This window comes from Meles meles, chromosome 9, assembly GCF_922984935.1.
Source record: "Meles meles chromosome 9, mMelMel3.1 paternal haplotype, whole genome shotgun sequence".
NCBI lineage: Eukaryota > Metazoa > Chordata > Mammalia > Carnivora > Mustelidae > Meles > Meles meles.
The window spans coordinates 59,953,479-59,970,217 of record NC_060074.1 but is presented as its reverse complement, the minus strand read 5'-3'; the positions used below and the strand labels follow the sequence as shown (position 1 = coordinate 59,970,217).

The 16,739-nt window shown below is 33.9% G+C and overlaps 1 protein-coding gene across 2 annotated transcripts in view; it reads left to right on the top strand.

The window, feature by feature from the left end:
* KCNH7 (potassium voltage-gated channel subfamily H member 7) overlaps nt 1-16,739 on the top strand; it is a 496,127-nt gene that overhangs the window by 427,035 nt on the left and 52,353 nt on the right. For both annotated transcript variants that reach the window (XM_046018072.1, XM_046018071.1), the window contains exons 8-9: nt 4,094-4,493; nt 15,226-15,425. In XM_046018072.1, the coding sequence (XP_045874028.1) occupies nt 4,094-4,493; nt 15,226-15,425 (600 nt within the window). The remainder of the gene's footprint in view (nt 1-4,093; nt 4,494-15,225; nt 15,426-16,739) is intronic.

The following is a 16,739-nucleotide window of genomic DNA, read 5'->3' as shown; positions in this document are numbered from 1 at the left end:
GCTCAGTGGTTTAAGCCTCTGCCTTCCGCTCAGGTCATGATCTCAGGGTCCTGGTATCAAGCCCCACATCGGGCTCTCTGCTCAGTGGGGAGCCTGTTTCTCCCTCTCTCTCTGCCTGCCTCTCTGCCTACTTGTGACCTCTCTCTCTGTCAAATAAAATAAATAAAATATTAAAAAAAAAAAAGATATGCTGTACACAACAGTAGCAAAGGAAGAATACCCAGGTGTGTTAGCAGAATCTTGACAACAATAAAAATAAGATCAACTCATTTGTTACATTGTCAAGCAACATATGTGATTATTCTTGAGTACATGTTATGAAATCACAAGAGAATGACTTTGACTGTTGAAATCAATTTTCACTCATCCTTATGAAGCAACTGAAAGGTAAAACAACTGTTTAGTTATTTCTCCCCCTTTTCTCTCCTTCTCTCCCTCTTCCCTCCCCTCTTGCTCTTTTTCTCCCTTCCTCTTGCTCTACAACTGCAATTATTTTGTTGTAATAATGTCAGTTGGGTTGAGACTTCATCATGTTCTATATTAAGCTTATTTTTTCCAGAAAAGATGTTACTTCTGTGTTATTATATAAATTACATTCATTTATCTGCTTAAAGAACTTACTATCACGTAGGTTTTACCTCATTTTGATACAATCCTAGAAGAATCAAAGTTTTTTTGAAAGAAGGAGAAAGGAGGGAGGTGGCCTACACAGCAGATTGATTCCTTTTTTTCTTTCTTTTTATTTTTTCCACAACATTTTTGTTTTACTATCTTGGCAGCTAGAAGAGTCCTTAGTACTTATTATCACAATATTTTATTAAAACATCTCATTTGTTTTGAAGCATTTCACCTCATTAACCAAATACCCTAGAGAATTTTCATTATATTTCATTTATTTTTGAGGTTCAGAGAGAAACTTTCTTTCAAAGATAAAAAGTTTTGAACAATAATCTTCAAATACTTCTGATTTCTCAACACAAGTAAATAGGTAACAGAGCAAGGAAGAAAAACACACAAACTGAAACTGTGAAGTGTAGAAAGAGACACATTGAACCAGGGTGATTCCTGTTACTGATGTCCAAGCAGTCAGTGTATCTAAATGATGCTCCAGCCTCCAGCTGGAATTCTAGCTATCAAAGTAATGCATTTGGAAAATGTGTAAGTTCTATCAACCTATTTCACAATATATTGTTCCTGCTTACTGATGGAAACTAAAGCACGTGGGATATTTAAATAACATAGAAAGCTACTATTAATAGGGCATTGTCTACAACCCTGTGAGGAGACATTATTATACCCATTTAGAGATGAAAAATTTGAGGTTTAGAAATTAAATAAACAACTTGTCCAAGATGACAGACTGGTATGGATGCACAATTCATACATCCATTTATTTGTTCCAAACTTCTAACATATAACAAATCAGCTAAAACAGACATATGAAAACATTCCCAGCATCACTTGGCATCAAGGAAATACAAATCAAAACTACATGTGGTATCACCTCACACATGCCAAAATGGCAAAAATCAAAACAACAGAAACAACAGATGTGGGCAAGGATGCAGGAGAAAGGGGAGCCCATTACACTGTTGGTGGGAATGCAAACTGGAGCAGCCACTCTGGAAAAAGTATAGAAGCGCCTCAAAAGTTAAAAATAGAACTATCCTACAGCCCAGCAATTGTAGTACTTACCCAAATGATACAAACATACTGATTTGAAAGGGAACATGTACCCCGATGTTTATAGCAACACTATCAACAACAGCCAAATTATGGAAAGAGACCAAACGTCCATCAGTTGATAAATGGAAAAAAAAAGTTGTACATGTATACAATGGACTATTACTCAGCCATCAATAAGAGTGAAATCTTGCCATTTCCAACAGTGTGGGTGGAGTTAGAGTGTATTATGCTAAGCGAAATAAGTCAAAGAAAGACAAATACCCTATGATTTCACTCATACATGAAATTTAAGGGGCAAAAAACAAAAACAAAAAATAAGAGAGAGGGAGGCAAACCATAAAAGACTATTAACTATAGAGAACAAACTGAGGGTTCCTGGAGGGGAAGTGGGTGGGGCTGGAGGGATGGGCTCGCTGGGTGATGGGGATTAAGGACAGCACTTGCTGTGATGAGCCCTGGGTGTTATATGTGAAAAATCACTAAATTCTACTCCTGAAACCAGTATTACACTATATGTTAACTAACTACAATTTAAATAAAAATTTGAAACAACAAAAAAGAACCAACTAAATTTGAAAAAAAATAGCTGCTCAGTTAAAATGTTGATAATTCCATTTGGAATTATCCATTTGGAAGTTGATTTTTCTTCCAGAGAACTATCTAATACTACCTTAAATTCTCCATTTATTGATCAAGAAGAGATAAACTCTTTACATCTGTGAAGAAAGGAAATACTGTTTTCCTTTTTCCACCTTGAAAATTAACAACTCAACATTGAAAACAAGGAAGACCCACTTTTCCACACATCCCATAATGAGTAAAGACCAGAGCACAAATCTGATAAGCACATCCCAACTACATAATCTCCTCTCATCTCTAGAAGGTTCCAATACAAACTGAAAAGAATTCAGAGGAGACTGAAGGATCTCCCCTTCTCCTAGTGACCACTCTGGCACAAGAAAAAGGAAAGAAAGAAGAGAGAGAGAGAGGAAGGAAGGAGGAAAGAAAGAAAGAAAAAGGAAGGAAGGATGGATGGCAGGAAGGAAGGAGGGGGAAGGAAGGAAGGAAAAGAAAGGAAAAAAAAAGGAAAGAAAGAAAGAGGGAGGAAAGATGGAAGGTGAAGGAAGGAAGGAAGGAAGGAAGGAAGGAAAGAAAGAGAAAGATAACGACAACACTTTTTATGGAATATTAATGAAACTATTTTTCTTAACATTTAGTGCTTTTTTTTTTTCCAAGTCAATATGAATACATAGAGGGCAATAGCTCTGACATGTGCTATTTCTTTAATTAAAATATAAGTGTTCTTAATACAGTTGGTTGTACTTTGCAAAATAAACACCAACAATGAACACATAAAATGACTCAATAATTGATTGGTAAACACCATGTAACTATGGAATAATTATATGCCCTGTGAATTATATAGTACTTATAGCTGACATTATTTAGGAAACCTAAGAAATGAACTTGTAATTTGTACTTATCAGATTTCAAATCCAAACAACCAGTTAAGTATCCTGTTATTATATAGAAGTGTCCTATCATTAGATACCTGGTCAGTAATAATCATACAACTAGTTACACATATCACATCCCAAAGAAAAATACATCATATCATTGGGACATCAAGAAACAATTCATCAATGTAACACATTTAGAAAGTAAAAATGAATTTAAATATAGTGCATAAGGCATGCATACAATCATCCAATAAGTCTCCCAATGATGTGCTTGCCCGGATCATTATGCGGGCTTCTCTCAACTCTGACATCAGCTCCTCAGCAAGATCTTCTTTGGCCTTTCTAAAGTCATCGCCATGCTGACCAGGCCCTCAGACACCCTCTCTCATACCACTCTGTTTTATTATAATTATCACACTCTTCACCCTGAAATGAGCTTATTGTTTGTTTCTTTAAAAAATAACTCTCTCTCCCCACAAGACAGTGAACCTTGTTTCTCCTCATTAGAGAAGGCATTTTGTCTCGTAAGTAAATGTCTCTTTCTGTTATGAAAGTGATCATGTCTGCCTGCTCAATACTATAATCCCAGTGTGTGGCCCTTACTAGCCACATCGGCAACACACGGTGATGTTTATTGGTGAAGGAATAATTTACTGAGTATTCTTTATTTTCAAGGCACTTGGTTAGAACATAAAACTGGACAGGTGGAGTCTCTGTCCCATGGGTCTTGCATGTCAAGATAATGAATTAATGTACCACAGACTTTAAAAGTATTTCCCAAAGCAGATGTAAAATTTTTTAAAAACCACCTTAATACTTAATTCAAACATGCATTCATCCTCAGTGCTACCATATTGTTTTAACCTGTTTCTACTTACTTTGCGTCACAGGAACATACACTGAATTGTTTGCCAACCATTTCTGACCATACACATTTATTTCCACAGACAACAACATTAATTGGTCTTTTGAAGACAGCTCGACTCCTTCGTCTTGTGCGAGTGGCCCGGAAACTTGATCGATATTCAGAATATGGCGCTGCTGTTCTAATGCTCTTAATGTGCATATTTGCCCTGATAGCTCACTGGCTGGCTTGCATTTGGTATGCAATTGGGAATGTAGAAAGGCCCTACCTGACAGACAAAATCGGATGGTTGGATTCTTTAGGACAACAAATTGGGAAACGTTACAATGACAGTGACTCAAGTTCTGGACCGTCCATTAAAGACAAATACGTCACAGCACTTTATTTTACCTTCAGCAGTTTAACCAGTGTAGGATTCGGGAATGTGTCTCCTAATACCAATTCGGAGAAAATCTTTTCAATCTGTGTCATGTTGATTGGCTGTAAGTAGATTTCTCTTTTGTTATCTATTAGGATAAAATATCACAAAATTGATATCTGTAGACAATTTAGAGTAAGGCGAAGAAAAAATGATCGAAAACTGTAGAGATAATGGAATTACATATATGGGTGTTATATTCTATCAAACCTGATTCTGTCTGTGAAGGGGAGATACCGAAAGGACTTTCAGCACCTCAGAAAACCACAAACATAAACTGGAGTAATGTAGATCTTGGGATTCCAGAATTCATACTTGTAGTTCAGTTTTGCTGCTGTAAAACCTCTGGTAGTGGTTATTTTCTATTTTAAGCTGAGACCAGATTAGAGTAGGAAAGATAAGCTTATATTACTAGATAGATAGAAATATATATACACATGCATATATATATACACACACACGTTACTAGATAGATAGATAGATATACATATATAACACATTACTGGATAGAAAAATATATCCAGATATACATATATATTTCTAAATAGAAAAATTTATTTCTATATAACACATATAACATTTCTATATAATGTATATATTTCTATATAACATATATGTATTTCTTAAATATATCTATATATAGACAGATAAATATATATATGTATTTTTCACCACTTATTTGCTAAAAATTCCTTTCCCTATGATACTATTCCAAACCTTAAGTGATTGCTCTTTACCTTGTAATGGGGTGATGACATGAGCATCATTAAGAGATATATTTTTAGATAAGAAACAAAAAATTATATGTTCAACTAAAGATATTTTAGTATTTTTAAAAATCATAGTGTGGAGCCACTAAAGATAACTGCTGTGATACCAAGCTGCAGTTGACAAAACCGTAATGGATTTTTAAACCTTAAAAAAGGGCATCATTCCTAGATGGTGTACAAATCTGAAAATAGATCCACAGTTGATTTTAAATGTTAACATATAGCCAAATGAAATGTACTTAGGTAAGCTTTATTTATGAAACTTATATCAATTCATCCAGTTTATTGTTCGTTGTATTTAAAATTTGCTGTGTCTTAGTATTGTTATTTTAATAAGATTTGTATAGGTTAATAGCATTATATTATATTAACTCTTGAGATATTCTACAGATTCAGGCTAAGTCTGGGCTACAAATACAGAAGTAGCTTTGCACCCAGAAGGATATGGAAAAGGGACCCACTAGGAAACAGAAAAATTCATTCCAGAGAGATTAAATCTCTCAGGACAAACACAGTCCCAACCACTCTGTGATTATAACTGCTAGTAAATATTATAGTGATTATTAATTTTAGTGAAATGGGTAGAAAACCAAGAAAATTTTTAAGTTTGTTCCTAATTATTCAAACATCTGTGTAGAAATAAATATATTTTTTAAATAAATAAAACAGAACCTACATCTTGAAACTTAGAAATTGCAGGAAAGAATTTTGTAACCTGCTAACCACTTAGAAATTCCCATCACTTGTGAGGATTATGTTAAATACATAGTACTGTTTATCACGTGAATTATTTTAAATTAGGGAAACTCAGTTCTTTATTTGGTCTATATTCAATCTCTAATACCTAAATCAGAATAATTGGCAGTCTTTTTTCCTTCCTTCCTTCTTTCTTCCTTCCTTTTTTCCTTCTTTCCTTCCCTCTTAAATATAATACAAGGCTATTTCTGTAAATTCTTAAAGAAGGATACTTGTTTTCTGCAGATATTTTTCATCTTTTAGAAAAAGATAAAACAGTCTAATTAATTGAGTAGAGTAAGATAGAACCTCATTCTACATAATATACTTTATTGAGTAATGGACTTGGTTCTACAAAACTTAATCAAAAGGGAATTATGTAGAGCTCAGTGTCACACAGGAAAAAAATTACAGGTAATCCTGGAGAGTTCTGTCATTGCCTGTTATGCCACAAATAAAAAAAAGTTCAAATTAAGACTTAAAACTTAATAAGAAGAATGCCCCAAAGTGTGCTTAGCCATTTCATGTATATGGGTGCACCTACACATGATATTTCCATTCAGATCCAACTGTGTTAGAAAATGATTTGGTTGTCTTTGTTTAGTTATATTTCTATATTAAACACATACTCCTTAGATCGTGAGTGCCCTGATTTAAGCCTAAAATAGGAGCACCAGTGTCACTCAGTGAATTAAGCATCTGCCTTCAGCTTAGATCATGATACTGGGGTCCTGGGATCCAGCCCCACATCAGACTCTCTGCTCAGCAGGGAGTCTTCCTCTCCCTCTGGCCTTCCCCCTGCTAATGCTCTCTTTCCCTCTCTCTCTCACTGTCTCTTAGATAAATAAAATCCTTAAAAAATAAAAATTTAAGCCTAAAATAATATACAATATCTAAAAAATGTGATGTAAAGTGTTGTGTATGTACTAACACTAGTTATCAAGACATACTCTCCATCATCCCTAAACTTCTTTAAAACCAATCTTCATTCAAAAAGAAAAATTTGAAGCCAAGTTGTAAAAAACAAAGCATCTACCATCTCTCTTACAACAATATAATTCAAGGAAACTAAAAATTAAACATAAAAAGAGATCATCAAACTAAATGCAAACAACTCAAATGTCTGTAGATATATTTTAAAAGCTTTATTTGCAAAGACAGTTACCAACTGTATTGCTGAATGCGTACAGAGAAGAGTGACCAGAGAATTCATTTTTAAAATGTATGCAGTTCAAGACAAAAAATAAAGAAAAACTTAAGCAGCCATTAAATAAGTATAAATATAAGTTATGCTCATATATTTATATCTATGTATTATATGTTTATTTTTTTAAGATTTTATTTATTTGACAGAGAAAGATACAGAGAGAGAGGGAACACAAGCAAGAGGAGTGGGAGAGGAAGAAGCAGGCTTCCTGCCAAGCAGGGAGCCCAGTGTGGACTTCCATCCCAGGACCACGACCTAAGCCAAAGGCAGATGCTCAACTGAGCCACGCAGACACCCTATAAGTTTATATTTTTGTTTAAATATTATAAATATAATATACACATTTAATTTTTAAAATGCATAAACCAGTAAATGAAGGTAAATGTATTCCATCTCTAACCTTCTTACAAACATCTTGGGAGAATTTCTTGTTTTATAGCATGTGAAAAAAAATTGCTGGATTTCTGCTTTTAGCCATAATGGAATAACTGAAAATTTACCACACTCCCACAAAATTTTTGAAAATAACAGAAAACTGAATAGAATACAGAAGGCAATTGTTTTCAGTCATTGGAAAACAGTAGGGAATTTTGATTTCTGAAGAAGGAAAACAAACATGATGGACCCCATGATATCTTCAGCTTTCTGCCTAGAGTCACTTTCTGGACCAAACTGAAAAGAAAAGCAACATAAGCAGATAACAGTGATCCCATCCTGTTAAGAAAACAAGATCAGAGGTCATGGTAGCTAGAGTGCTAAAATTTACAAGACAGACTACGAGAAAAGAGGCAGCTATGGCAGAGAAAAGCTCCAGTAATAAGCAGAGGTATCTCCTTGGGTCTACTGATTAATACTAAGTCACAAATGCATGAGGGAAAACTTGAGGCCTGTCTAATAAATACCAGAAGTACCATAAATTGAACAAATTACTGAACTCACACATATTAAAAATATTCAGGTCCCTGTCAGAGTGAAAAGTCCTCATTGAATATCAAAAGTATTCATTAGAAATTTCAGAAAAATAGTGCCATAGTACTAGGGCTAGTCTATCCCTAACAAAGCTTAACAAGTAAGCCTCAAAAGGAACAAACTGATCTACAAGTATTTTAACTGTGTGTAAGAACAATATCCAACATTTATATCCAGCATTGAAGAATGTTCTATTTAAAGTGTCCAGAATTCATTAAAAAATTGAAATGTTAAGAATAAGAAAATCTAACCAATAATGAAGAGAAAAAAAATTTAACTCAGAATCAATAAAGAAGATGTAATATATACGTATAATGGAATATTATTTAGCCATAAAAAGAAAGAAAAAAGAATGAGATCTTGCCATTGTGACAGCACAGATAGACCTTAAGGGCATTATGTGCTAAGTGAAACAAGTCAGACAGAAAACACAAACACCCTATACTCTCACTTATGTGTAGAATCTAAAAAACAAACAAACAAACAAACAAAAACAAAACACAAACAAGAATAGCCAAGCTCATAGATCCAGAGAACAAATGGGTGGTTACCAGAGGCTGGGGGTGAAGGGCAGGTAAAATGCGTCAAGGGAATCAAGGGTAAAAGTTTCCAGTTAATAAATAAATAAATAAGAATGTAAAGTACAGTATAGTAGAGTGACTGTAGTTAATAATACTGTATTGTATATCTGAAAGTTGCTTAAAGAGTAAATGTTAAAAGTTCTCATCACAAGAAAAGAACTTTGTGACTATGTGTGGTGATGGATATTAACTAGACTTATTGTGATGATCATTTCTGACTCTATACAAATATCAAATCACTATGTTGTACTTCTGAAACTAATATAATGTTGTATGTCAATTATATCTTACTAAAGCAAACAAACTAAAGCCCAGAACCAGAATTGACAGAAATGATGAAAATCACAGACAGTACCAAGCACTTTAACAAATGTGTATGTGGACTCCCAGAAAATGGGGAAGGGAACCATAAGAATATTTTTTAACTGGCTGAAATTTTTCCAAAATTGATAAAGTCTAGAAACCACAGATTCAAGAAGTTTAGTGCATCCTAAACAGGCAAAACACATACACACAAGCACATCATACTCAAATTACTGAAAACTAATGAAAAAGAGAAAAAGACTTACTAAAAGTAACCAGAGGGGAAAAAATAAGACACATCATGTACAGAGGAAAAACATCAGGTTGAGAACATATTTTTTATTAGAAACAATGCATACCAGAAGAAAATGTAATAAAATCTTTAAAGTGCCCAAATAAAAACAAAATCTGTCAACACAGAAATATTGGTTCAATTAATCTATCCTTCAAAATTGACAGAGAAATAAACCCTGACAAAATTCATCACAAGCAGAGTATAAGAAATTATAAAGTTTTTAGGTTAAAAAAAAATGTTATTAAGATGGAAATTTGGATCCAGAAAAACAAATGAAGAACACCAGAAAAGATTAATATGTAGATAGATTTAAAATATTTTTCCCATTTTTAAATGTCTTCAAAAAATAATTTTTAAAGCAAAAATTAGGAGAATGAATTTTAGGTTTTATAACATATGTAGAATTCAAAAATGTGACAATAATAGTATAAAAATGGGAAGAAGGAATGGAAGTATATTATTGCAGATTCCTACATTATCCATGAAGAGCTATTATATTATTTAAGGTCCAGAGTGATAAGCTAAAAATGCATACCTTCAGCACAGCTCCTTCAGCACAGCTAACAAATCAATAGGGAAGATGAAATTAAATAATAAAATTAATAAAACCAAAAGATAGGAAATAAGAAAAATGGGAACCTAGAGAAAACAAATAACAAAATAGTAGATTTAAACACAGCCGTATTAATAATTCCATTAAATGTAAGTGAGCTGAACTGCAGAAATTGTCAGACTATTCTGAAAAAAGTTTCATCTCTATTCTATCTAAAGAAAACAGTTAAAATATAAAGAGGTAAAAGTAAAGATGGAAAGAGATGTACCCATATTCACTAATTATGAGAAAATGTAAAGAGCAGTATTGATTTCAAATCAGACTTGAAGACAAGGACTATTACCAGAGACAAAGTAGCCACCACGGTCCTAAGTGTGTAAACACCCAGTTACAGAGCAATTACATTAAGCAAAAACTGACCAAACCTAAAAAAGAAATAGACAAATTCACAAGACAAATCTACAGTTATAGTTAGCAATTAACACTCCTCCCTCTATGTTTCATAGAATCAGCAGACAGAAAATCAGTAGATATAAAAGACATGAATGATACTGTCAATTAACTTGACATATTGTCATTATAGAATACCAGCAGAATACACATTCTTTTTTAGTGTATGTGGGATATTCACAAAAGATAGACCATATGCTGGACTACCAATCAAATTTTCAAGACAGGTCATATTCTTTTTCTTTTTCTTTTCTTTTCTTTTTTTTTTTTCTTGACGGAGAGAGATTATAAGCAGGGGGACAGGAAGAAGCAGGCTCCCCGCTGAGCAGGGAGCCCAATGCGGGCTAGATCCCAAGACCCTGGGATCATGACCTGAGCCAAAAGCAGACACTTAACCAACTGAGCCACCCAGGCACCCCATATTCTGAACCAGAAACAAAACAAAAACTCAACAAATATATATGTATTGAATCATACAGAGTATATCTCTGACCACAAGAGAAACCAGAAATCAATGAGAGAGAGAGAGAAAAGGAAGAAGAAAGGAAGAGGAGAGGGGAGGAGAGGGGAGGAGAGGAGAGGAGAGGGGAGGGAAGGGAAGGGCAAGGAAGGGAGGGGAGGGAAGAGAAGAGAAAAGAAAGAGTGGTACAGATAAAGAAAGTAAGTAACAGACTTCCAAATAACCTATGGTTCAAAGAAAAAATCACGTGGAAAATTAGAAAATAATTTAACTGAATGAAAATGAAAATAAAATGTATTAAAATGTGTAAGAGACAGCCAAAACCATGCTCAGAAATGTGTAGCTTTAATGTTTTTATTTTATTTTATTTTTAGATTTTATTTATTTATTTGAGAGAGAATGAGTGAGAGAGAGCATGAGAGAGAAGGTCAGAGGGAGAAGCAGACTCCCTGGGAGTCTGGAGCTGGGAGCCCGGTGCAGGACTCAATCCTGGAAGTCTGGGATCATGACCTGAGCCGAAGGCAGTCGCTCAACCAACTGAGCCACCCAGGCACGCCTATGTGATTTATTTAAAAAGAAAGATCTAAAATCCCTCCAGCAACCCCCAGTTTGTTTTGTGAGATTAAGAGTCATTTATGGTTTGTCTCCCAAAATCAAAGTCTAACCTTCTAAGACAACCCAAACTGAACATAAAAATAGAAGAAATAGAGATAAGAGCAAAAGTTAATAAAATTGAAATCAAGTAAACATTAAAGAATATTAATGGGAGTATATTCTGACTCTTTAAAACACCAGTAAAATTAATAAACTTCCAATTAGACTATTGAAACAGAACATAAATTACCAATGTCTTATATGAGAGATCTCACTATCCATTATAAAGATATTAAAATAATAATAAAATAACATTACAAATTACTTTATAATAAGTATGACAATTTAGATGTGATAGAGAAGTTATTTGAATGATACAGATTACCAAAAATGAAACAAACAAAAAAAAAATCCTGAACCATACAATAAAAATTGATAAATTATATTTCAATAAAATCAGTAACTTTAACTTTTCAAAGGACACTGCTAGGGAAAAAACTTGCAAGTGTTAGACTAGAAGAAAATATTCTCAATACTTAGATCTAAAAAAAAAAAAAGACGTATCCAGAATATATCAAGAATTTCATATAATTCTACAATAAAAGACAACTCAATTTTAAAAATGAGCAAAAGATTTAAACAGACATTTCAAAATATATGAATGACCAATAAATACAGGAAAAAAATGTCATTAGTCATCAGGAAATGCAAATTAAAACTCAAAAGAGATATTACATGCCCACTCAAGGTTAGAATGAAAGACTGGCAATACCAGTTGTTAAGTTGGGAACAACTGATATTGTCATCATTGCTGGAAGGATTATCAATTGACACATGTTTGAGAAACAGTCTAACAGTTTCTTATAAAATTATACATACCACACAATTCCACTCCTAGGTGTTTAAGGGGAAATGGAAATATGTGACCACACAAAGATTTGACACAAATGTTCATGGCAATTTTATTCATAATAGCCCAAACCTAGAAACAGTGGGATTTCTGTCAACAAAAGAGATAAACCAGTAGGGCCAAACAATGCAAACTAGAGTGAAAAAAAGAACAAATTACTGATACATACAACAGAATTAATTTCAAAGACATGTTAAACAAAAGAAGTCAGACACAAATGAATACATACATTATGATTCCATTTATTTGAAATCCTAGGAAATGCAAACTAAACTGTAATGACATACATTGGAGCTCAGTGGTTGTCTAGGTTCTAAAGTGAGTGTGTAGGCAGCCAACAAGCACAAAGGAATATTTGGGGGTAATGTTCCATATCAAGAATGTTCCATATCTCGGTTGTGTTTGCAGCAGCATATATACATTTGTCAAAATTAATCGATCTGTACAATTAAGACAGATTTATTTTATTATATGTAAATTACAAGCTTATAACATCTAAGTTTTTAAGTCAAAACTTTTAAAAGTTTGTGTAATGGGTAGAAAAGAAATGTATTTGTTGGGCGCCTGGGTGGCTCAGTGGGTTAAGCCTCTGCCTTCAGCTCAGGTCATGATCTCAGGGTCCTGGGATCGAGCCCCACATTGGGCTCTCTGCTTGGCCGGGAGCCTGCTTCCTCCTCTCGCTCAGCCTGCCTCTCTGCCTACTTGTCATCTCTCTCTGTCAAATTAATAAATAAAAATCTTAAAAATTAAAAAAAAAAAAGAAATGTATTTGTTCTATAGGCACATTTCAACTAATGCCTAATGATCAACTGAATTTACTAGTTTGGTTAGCATATCAGATTTTGGGTGGTGTGTTGAAGGAAGTTTTAGGATATACCTGCTTTATTTCTATGATAGCTAAACCTAGAACAAACCATTCGATGAGTTAGAACTCCCTATTGAGGAAAGCTAAATAAAATATTGAGTTGAAGAGAGAAATGTCCTTATATAGTCTGCCATCTTACTTTTGACTCATATTTTATGCCAGTTGGTGGGCATTAACTAAGTGATATATAAAGAATATGATTATACTGTGCTTCTCTCTTGCTTACAGCTTTTAGCTCTGGTTGGTCCTAAAAAAATAGAAAAAATAATTCATGCCTTCATTACAATTTTAAAAACCATCACATAGAACTACCTAAGAGAAATACATGTTATTCATGTATTCAACTATATGCTTATAATCTAGATTTTGCCATGTTGTCAACAAGTGAAAATGCCTGTTTGTTTGTTTTTTTTTTCAAGATTTTTTTTTATTTATTTATTTGACAGAGAGAGAGATCACAAGTAGGCAGAGAGGCAGGCAGAGAGAGAGGAGGAAGCAGGCTCCCTGCAGAGCAGAGAGCCCGATGCGGGGGCCCGATCCCAGGACCCTGAGATCATGACCCGAGCCGAAGGCAGCGGCTTAATCCACTGAGCCACCCAGGCGCCCCGAAAATGCCTGTTTGTGACCCAAACTAATGTCTTGGTTCATTTTTATGGCAGTATGGAGATAAAACCACAATATGGAAATGAAACCGTAGTATTTATTACAAACAAAATAAGGTTTTCCCTGATTCTCCACAAAGTATGTGGGTCAGGTATAATAACTGGCATTGATTATGTGCCCTCTGATTAAATCAAGTGAACTTAATCTGTACAAACTAAACTATTTCCTGAAAAAAAATGATAGATTCTTTGGAGATATAATAGCATGCATAAATATTTCCAACACTACAATTAGGAAGAGTAAAATACATTTTTCACATGAATTTCCTTTAATCACAAAAACCGGTTTCAGGCAATTACTGCTAACTCTCTTCGGAATCAACTATTCATTTACTTAGATTAGGCTCAAGTCTTTTTTCTGTGGAAGATCCAACCTAAACAGCTTGTCTATCTTACTGAGAATTACTGTCTTTCTAAATCCCAATTTAGGCTCACTAGAGGTCTCCCCAACTCTCATCCCTTTAAATGGATAAAAACAAAGGACCATTCCTTTCTCTGTGACATTCTCTTATTTGGGATATCTATGGCAAAAAAGGACCATACTAAACAAAAGACAAAGATAAGATGGAAAAGAAAACAAATGACCAAGAAGATAAATTGTTTTAAAATGCTTAACCTGAATCTGGTCAAAATGTACTTCAAAAATGATTAAGTGGTTTAAAGAAGTAATGGTTTGTAAAGTGTGGGGGAGGAGGAGTTGGATTTGTTGGTAGAACACAGTTGAATCAGACACTTTAAGCTGTTCATTTTTACCACCTGTTCAGAATAGAGCAATTCCAGTGTCTTAAACATAACACTACTTCTCTCTAAGGTTTTAACACACACCCAAAGATCAAAATACAAACCATATATCATGATTTGACTTACTGTATAGAATACAGCACATTTTTAGAATTACTAGAAACTGAATACAAACATAAAAGGAAAGAGAAGATACTCAAATAATTTGTTAAATCACAAAGATTTAACCCAGAAACCACTTAAAAGAGTACTCAACCTAAGTACTGAAATGTAAGGCAAGGATTGTTAGAGTAGTTTCTCTCTTCTCACAGATGAAAGAAAAAGGTGTTTCCTGTTTTTTTCTAGAAAAATAAAATCCCATCCTCATAGTCTAAGCCAGGGATACTTATTTCACATGTAGAAATACTGTAAAAATGAATTATTTTAGATTAAAAATTGCATACAAATACATACTCTAAGGAAATTATGAGTTCCTTAGAGCCCATGGTGAGTTTGGAGATTTTTCCTCTCCAGATATGTCATCAAAATTACAAAATTTACAACAGTAATAAGAAAAAACTTATTTTTTCACTGTGCGCCAGTGGTAAATCCTTATAACTGGATTGAGATAATAAAAAAATCTACATACTTGAGAGTCTCAGAAGATAAAATGAAGCCAAAGTACTGTCTTCCCCCATAACTTTGTTTTTTTTCCAATCCAGCACTAATGTATGCAAGCATTTTTGGGAATGTATCTGCAATTATCCAAAGACTATACTCGGGAACTGCCAGGTACCACATGCAGATGCTCCGAGTGAAAGAGTTCATTCGCTTTCACCAAATCCCCAACCCTCTGAGGCAACGGCTTGAAGAATATTTCCAGCACGCGTGGACATACACCAATGGCATTGACATGAACATGGTATGTATTTCTGTTTTCCAAAATGGAAGTACCTCAGGCATTATAACTACAGTCCAAGTGGGAAACCCAGTCTCACCAGCTTTGAACCCCTTGCTTTTGTTTTCCTCTCGGATGTTTATTTTCTCCCCTGGAGATAGTCTCTCATTCTCAATTCATGGCATTGCATGGTGCTATATCTAGTTATATTGTGTGGCAAAGGCATTATAACATGATGCAAACTGATATAACTGTGTGTAGTAGAGTTCCCACTTCCAGTTAGAGAGAATATTGCTAATGTAGGATTTGGGCTTTTACCACATGTCCTAGCTGCCAGCACCCTAAAAAATAGTTGGACCCATGTGCATTAAGATTTGACAAATAAACAGTAACAACCACTATGATGCCCCCAAACAGAAATCCTGTTAACATTCCTTAAAAAACAAAAACAAAAAACAAAACAGGACACTGAGGATTTGTGGGAGAGGTTAGGGAGCTTAAGCATGCCACAAACATTTTATCATAGGAAATTTCATGTTTCTGTTAAGGACAAATTTTTCTATTTTTACAACAATTAACTATGTACCCTTTTACAGTACCTGGTATAATGCATCTTTCCTTTCAAAGGGGAAATATGGAATTCTTCATAACTTTTAAACAAATTCAACATCAACAATCACTTTTCATAATTCTTCCCACCTCTATCAATTCTTAAAAATCACCATCACTAATAACAAGAACACGATCTAAAGAGCACTTTTTATTATTAGGTGAATTGCCACATTCTTTTGACCTGTTTCACCATAGAGACTGATTCCTAAAGATAAATTATGTGACATACGCAAATTCTATGGCATATCACAGACATATTAAGAAGGATTAAAAATATGATGCCCTACCATCTATCAATTCCTCTACCTGGCAAGGACCCTGTTTCTAAGAATTCTTCAGAAAATAAAACCACTCACATCTAATGACATGAACAGCATAATACAATTTTTACATAAGTGAGCCTATCCAGTTTAGATTGACATTTTTTATTTGACCAGCAGTATTTTAATAAAAAAGTCAAGGTTAAAAATTAGAAGTAAAAGGACAGAAGACATTCCAAATATTGCCCAATTTGAAATCCATATAAGGATAAGTTTATCAAAGCTACATGAGATTTATTTGACTTAGAAATAAGGACACGCCATTATAAAAGTTTTAATTTGAAAATCTTATCAGTTAGCATATTTCATATAAAAGCATAACTGAATTCCATGTGCTATTTCTAATTATCCCAAAGTTACTTGTGAAAATTCGTTTGATAGATTGATATCACTAAGATAACATTTT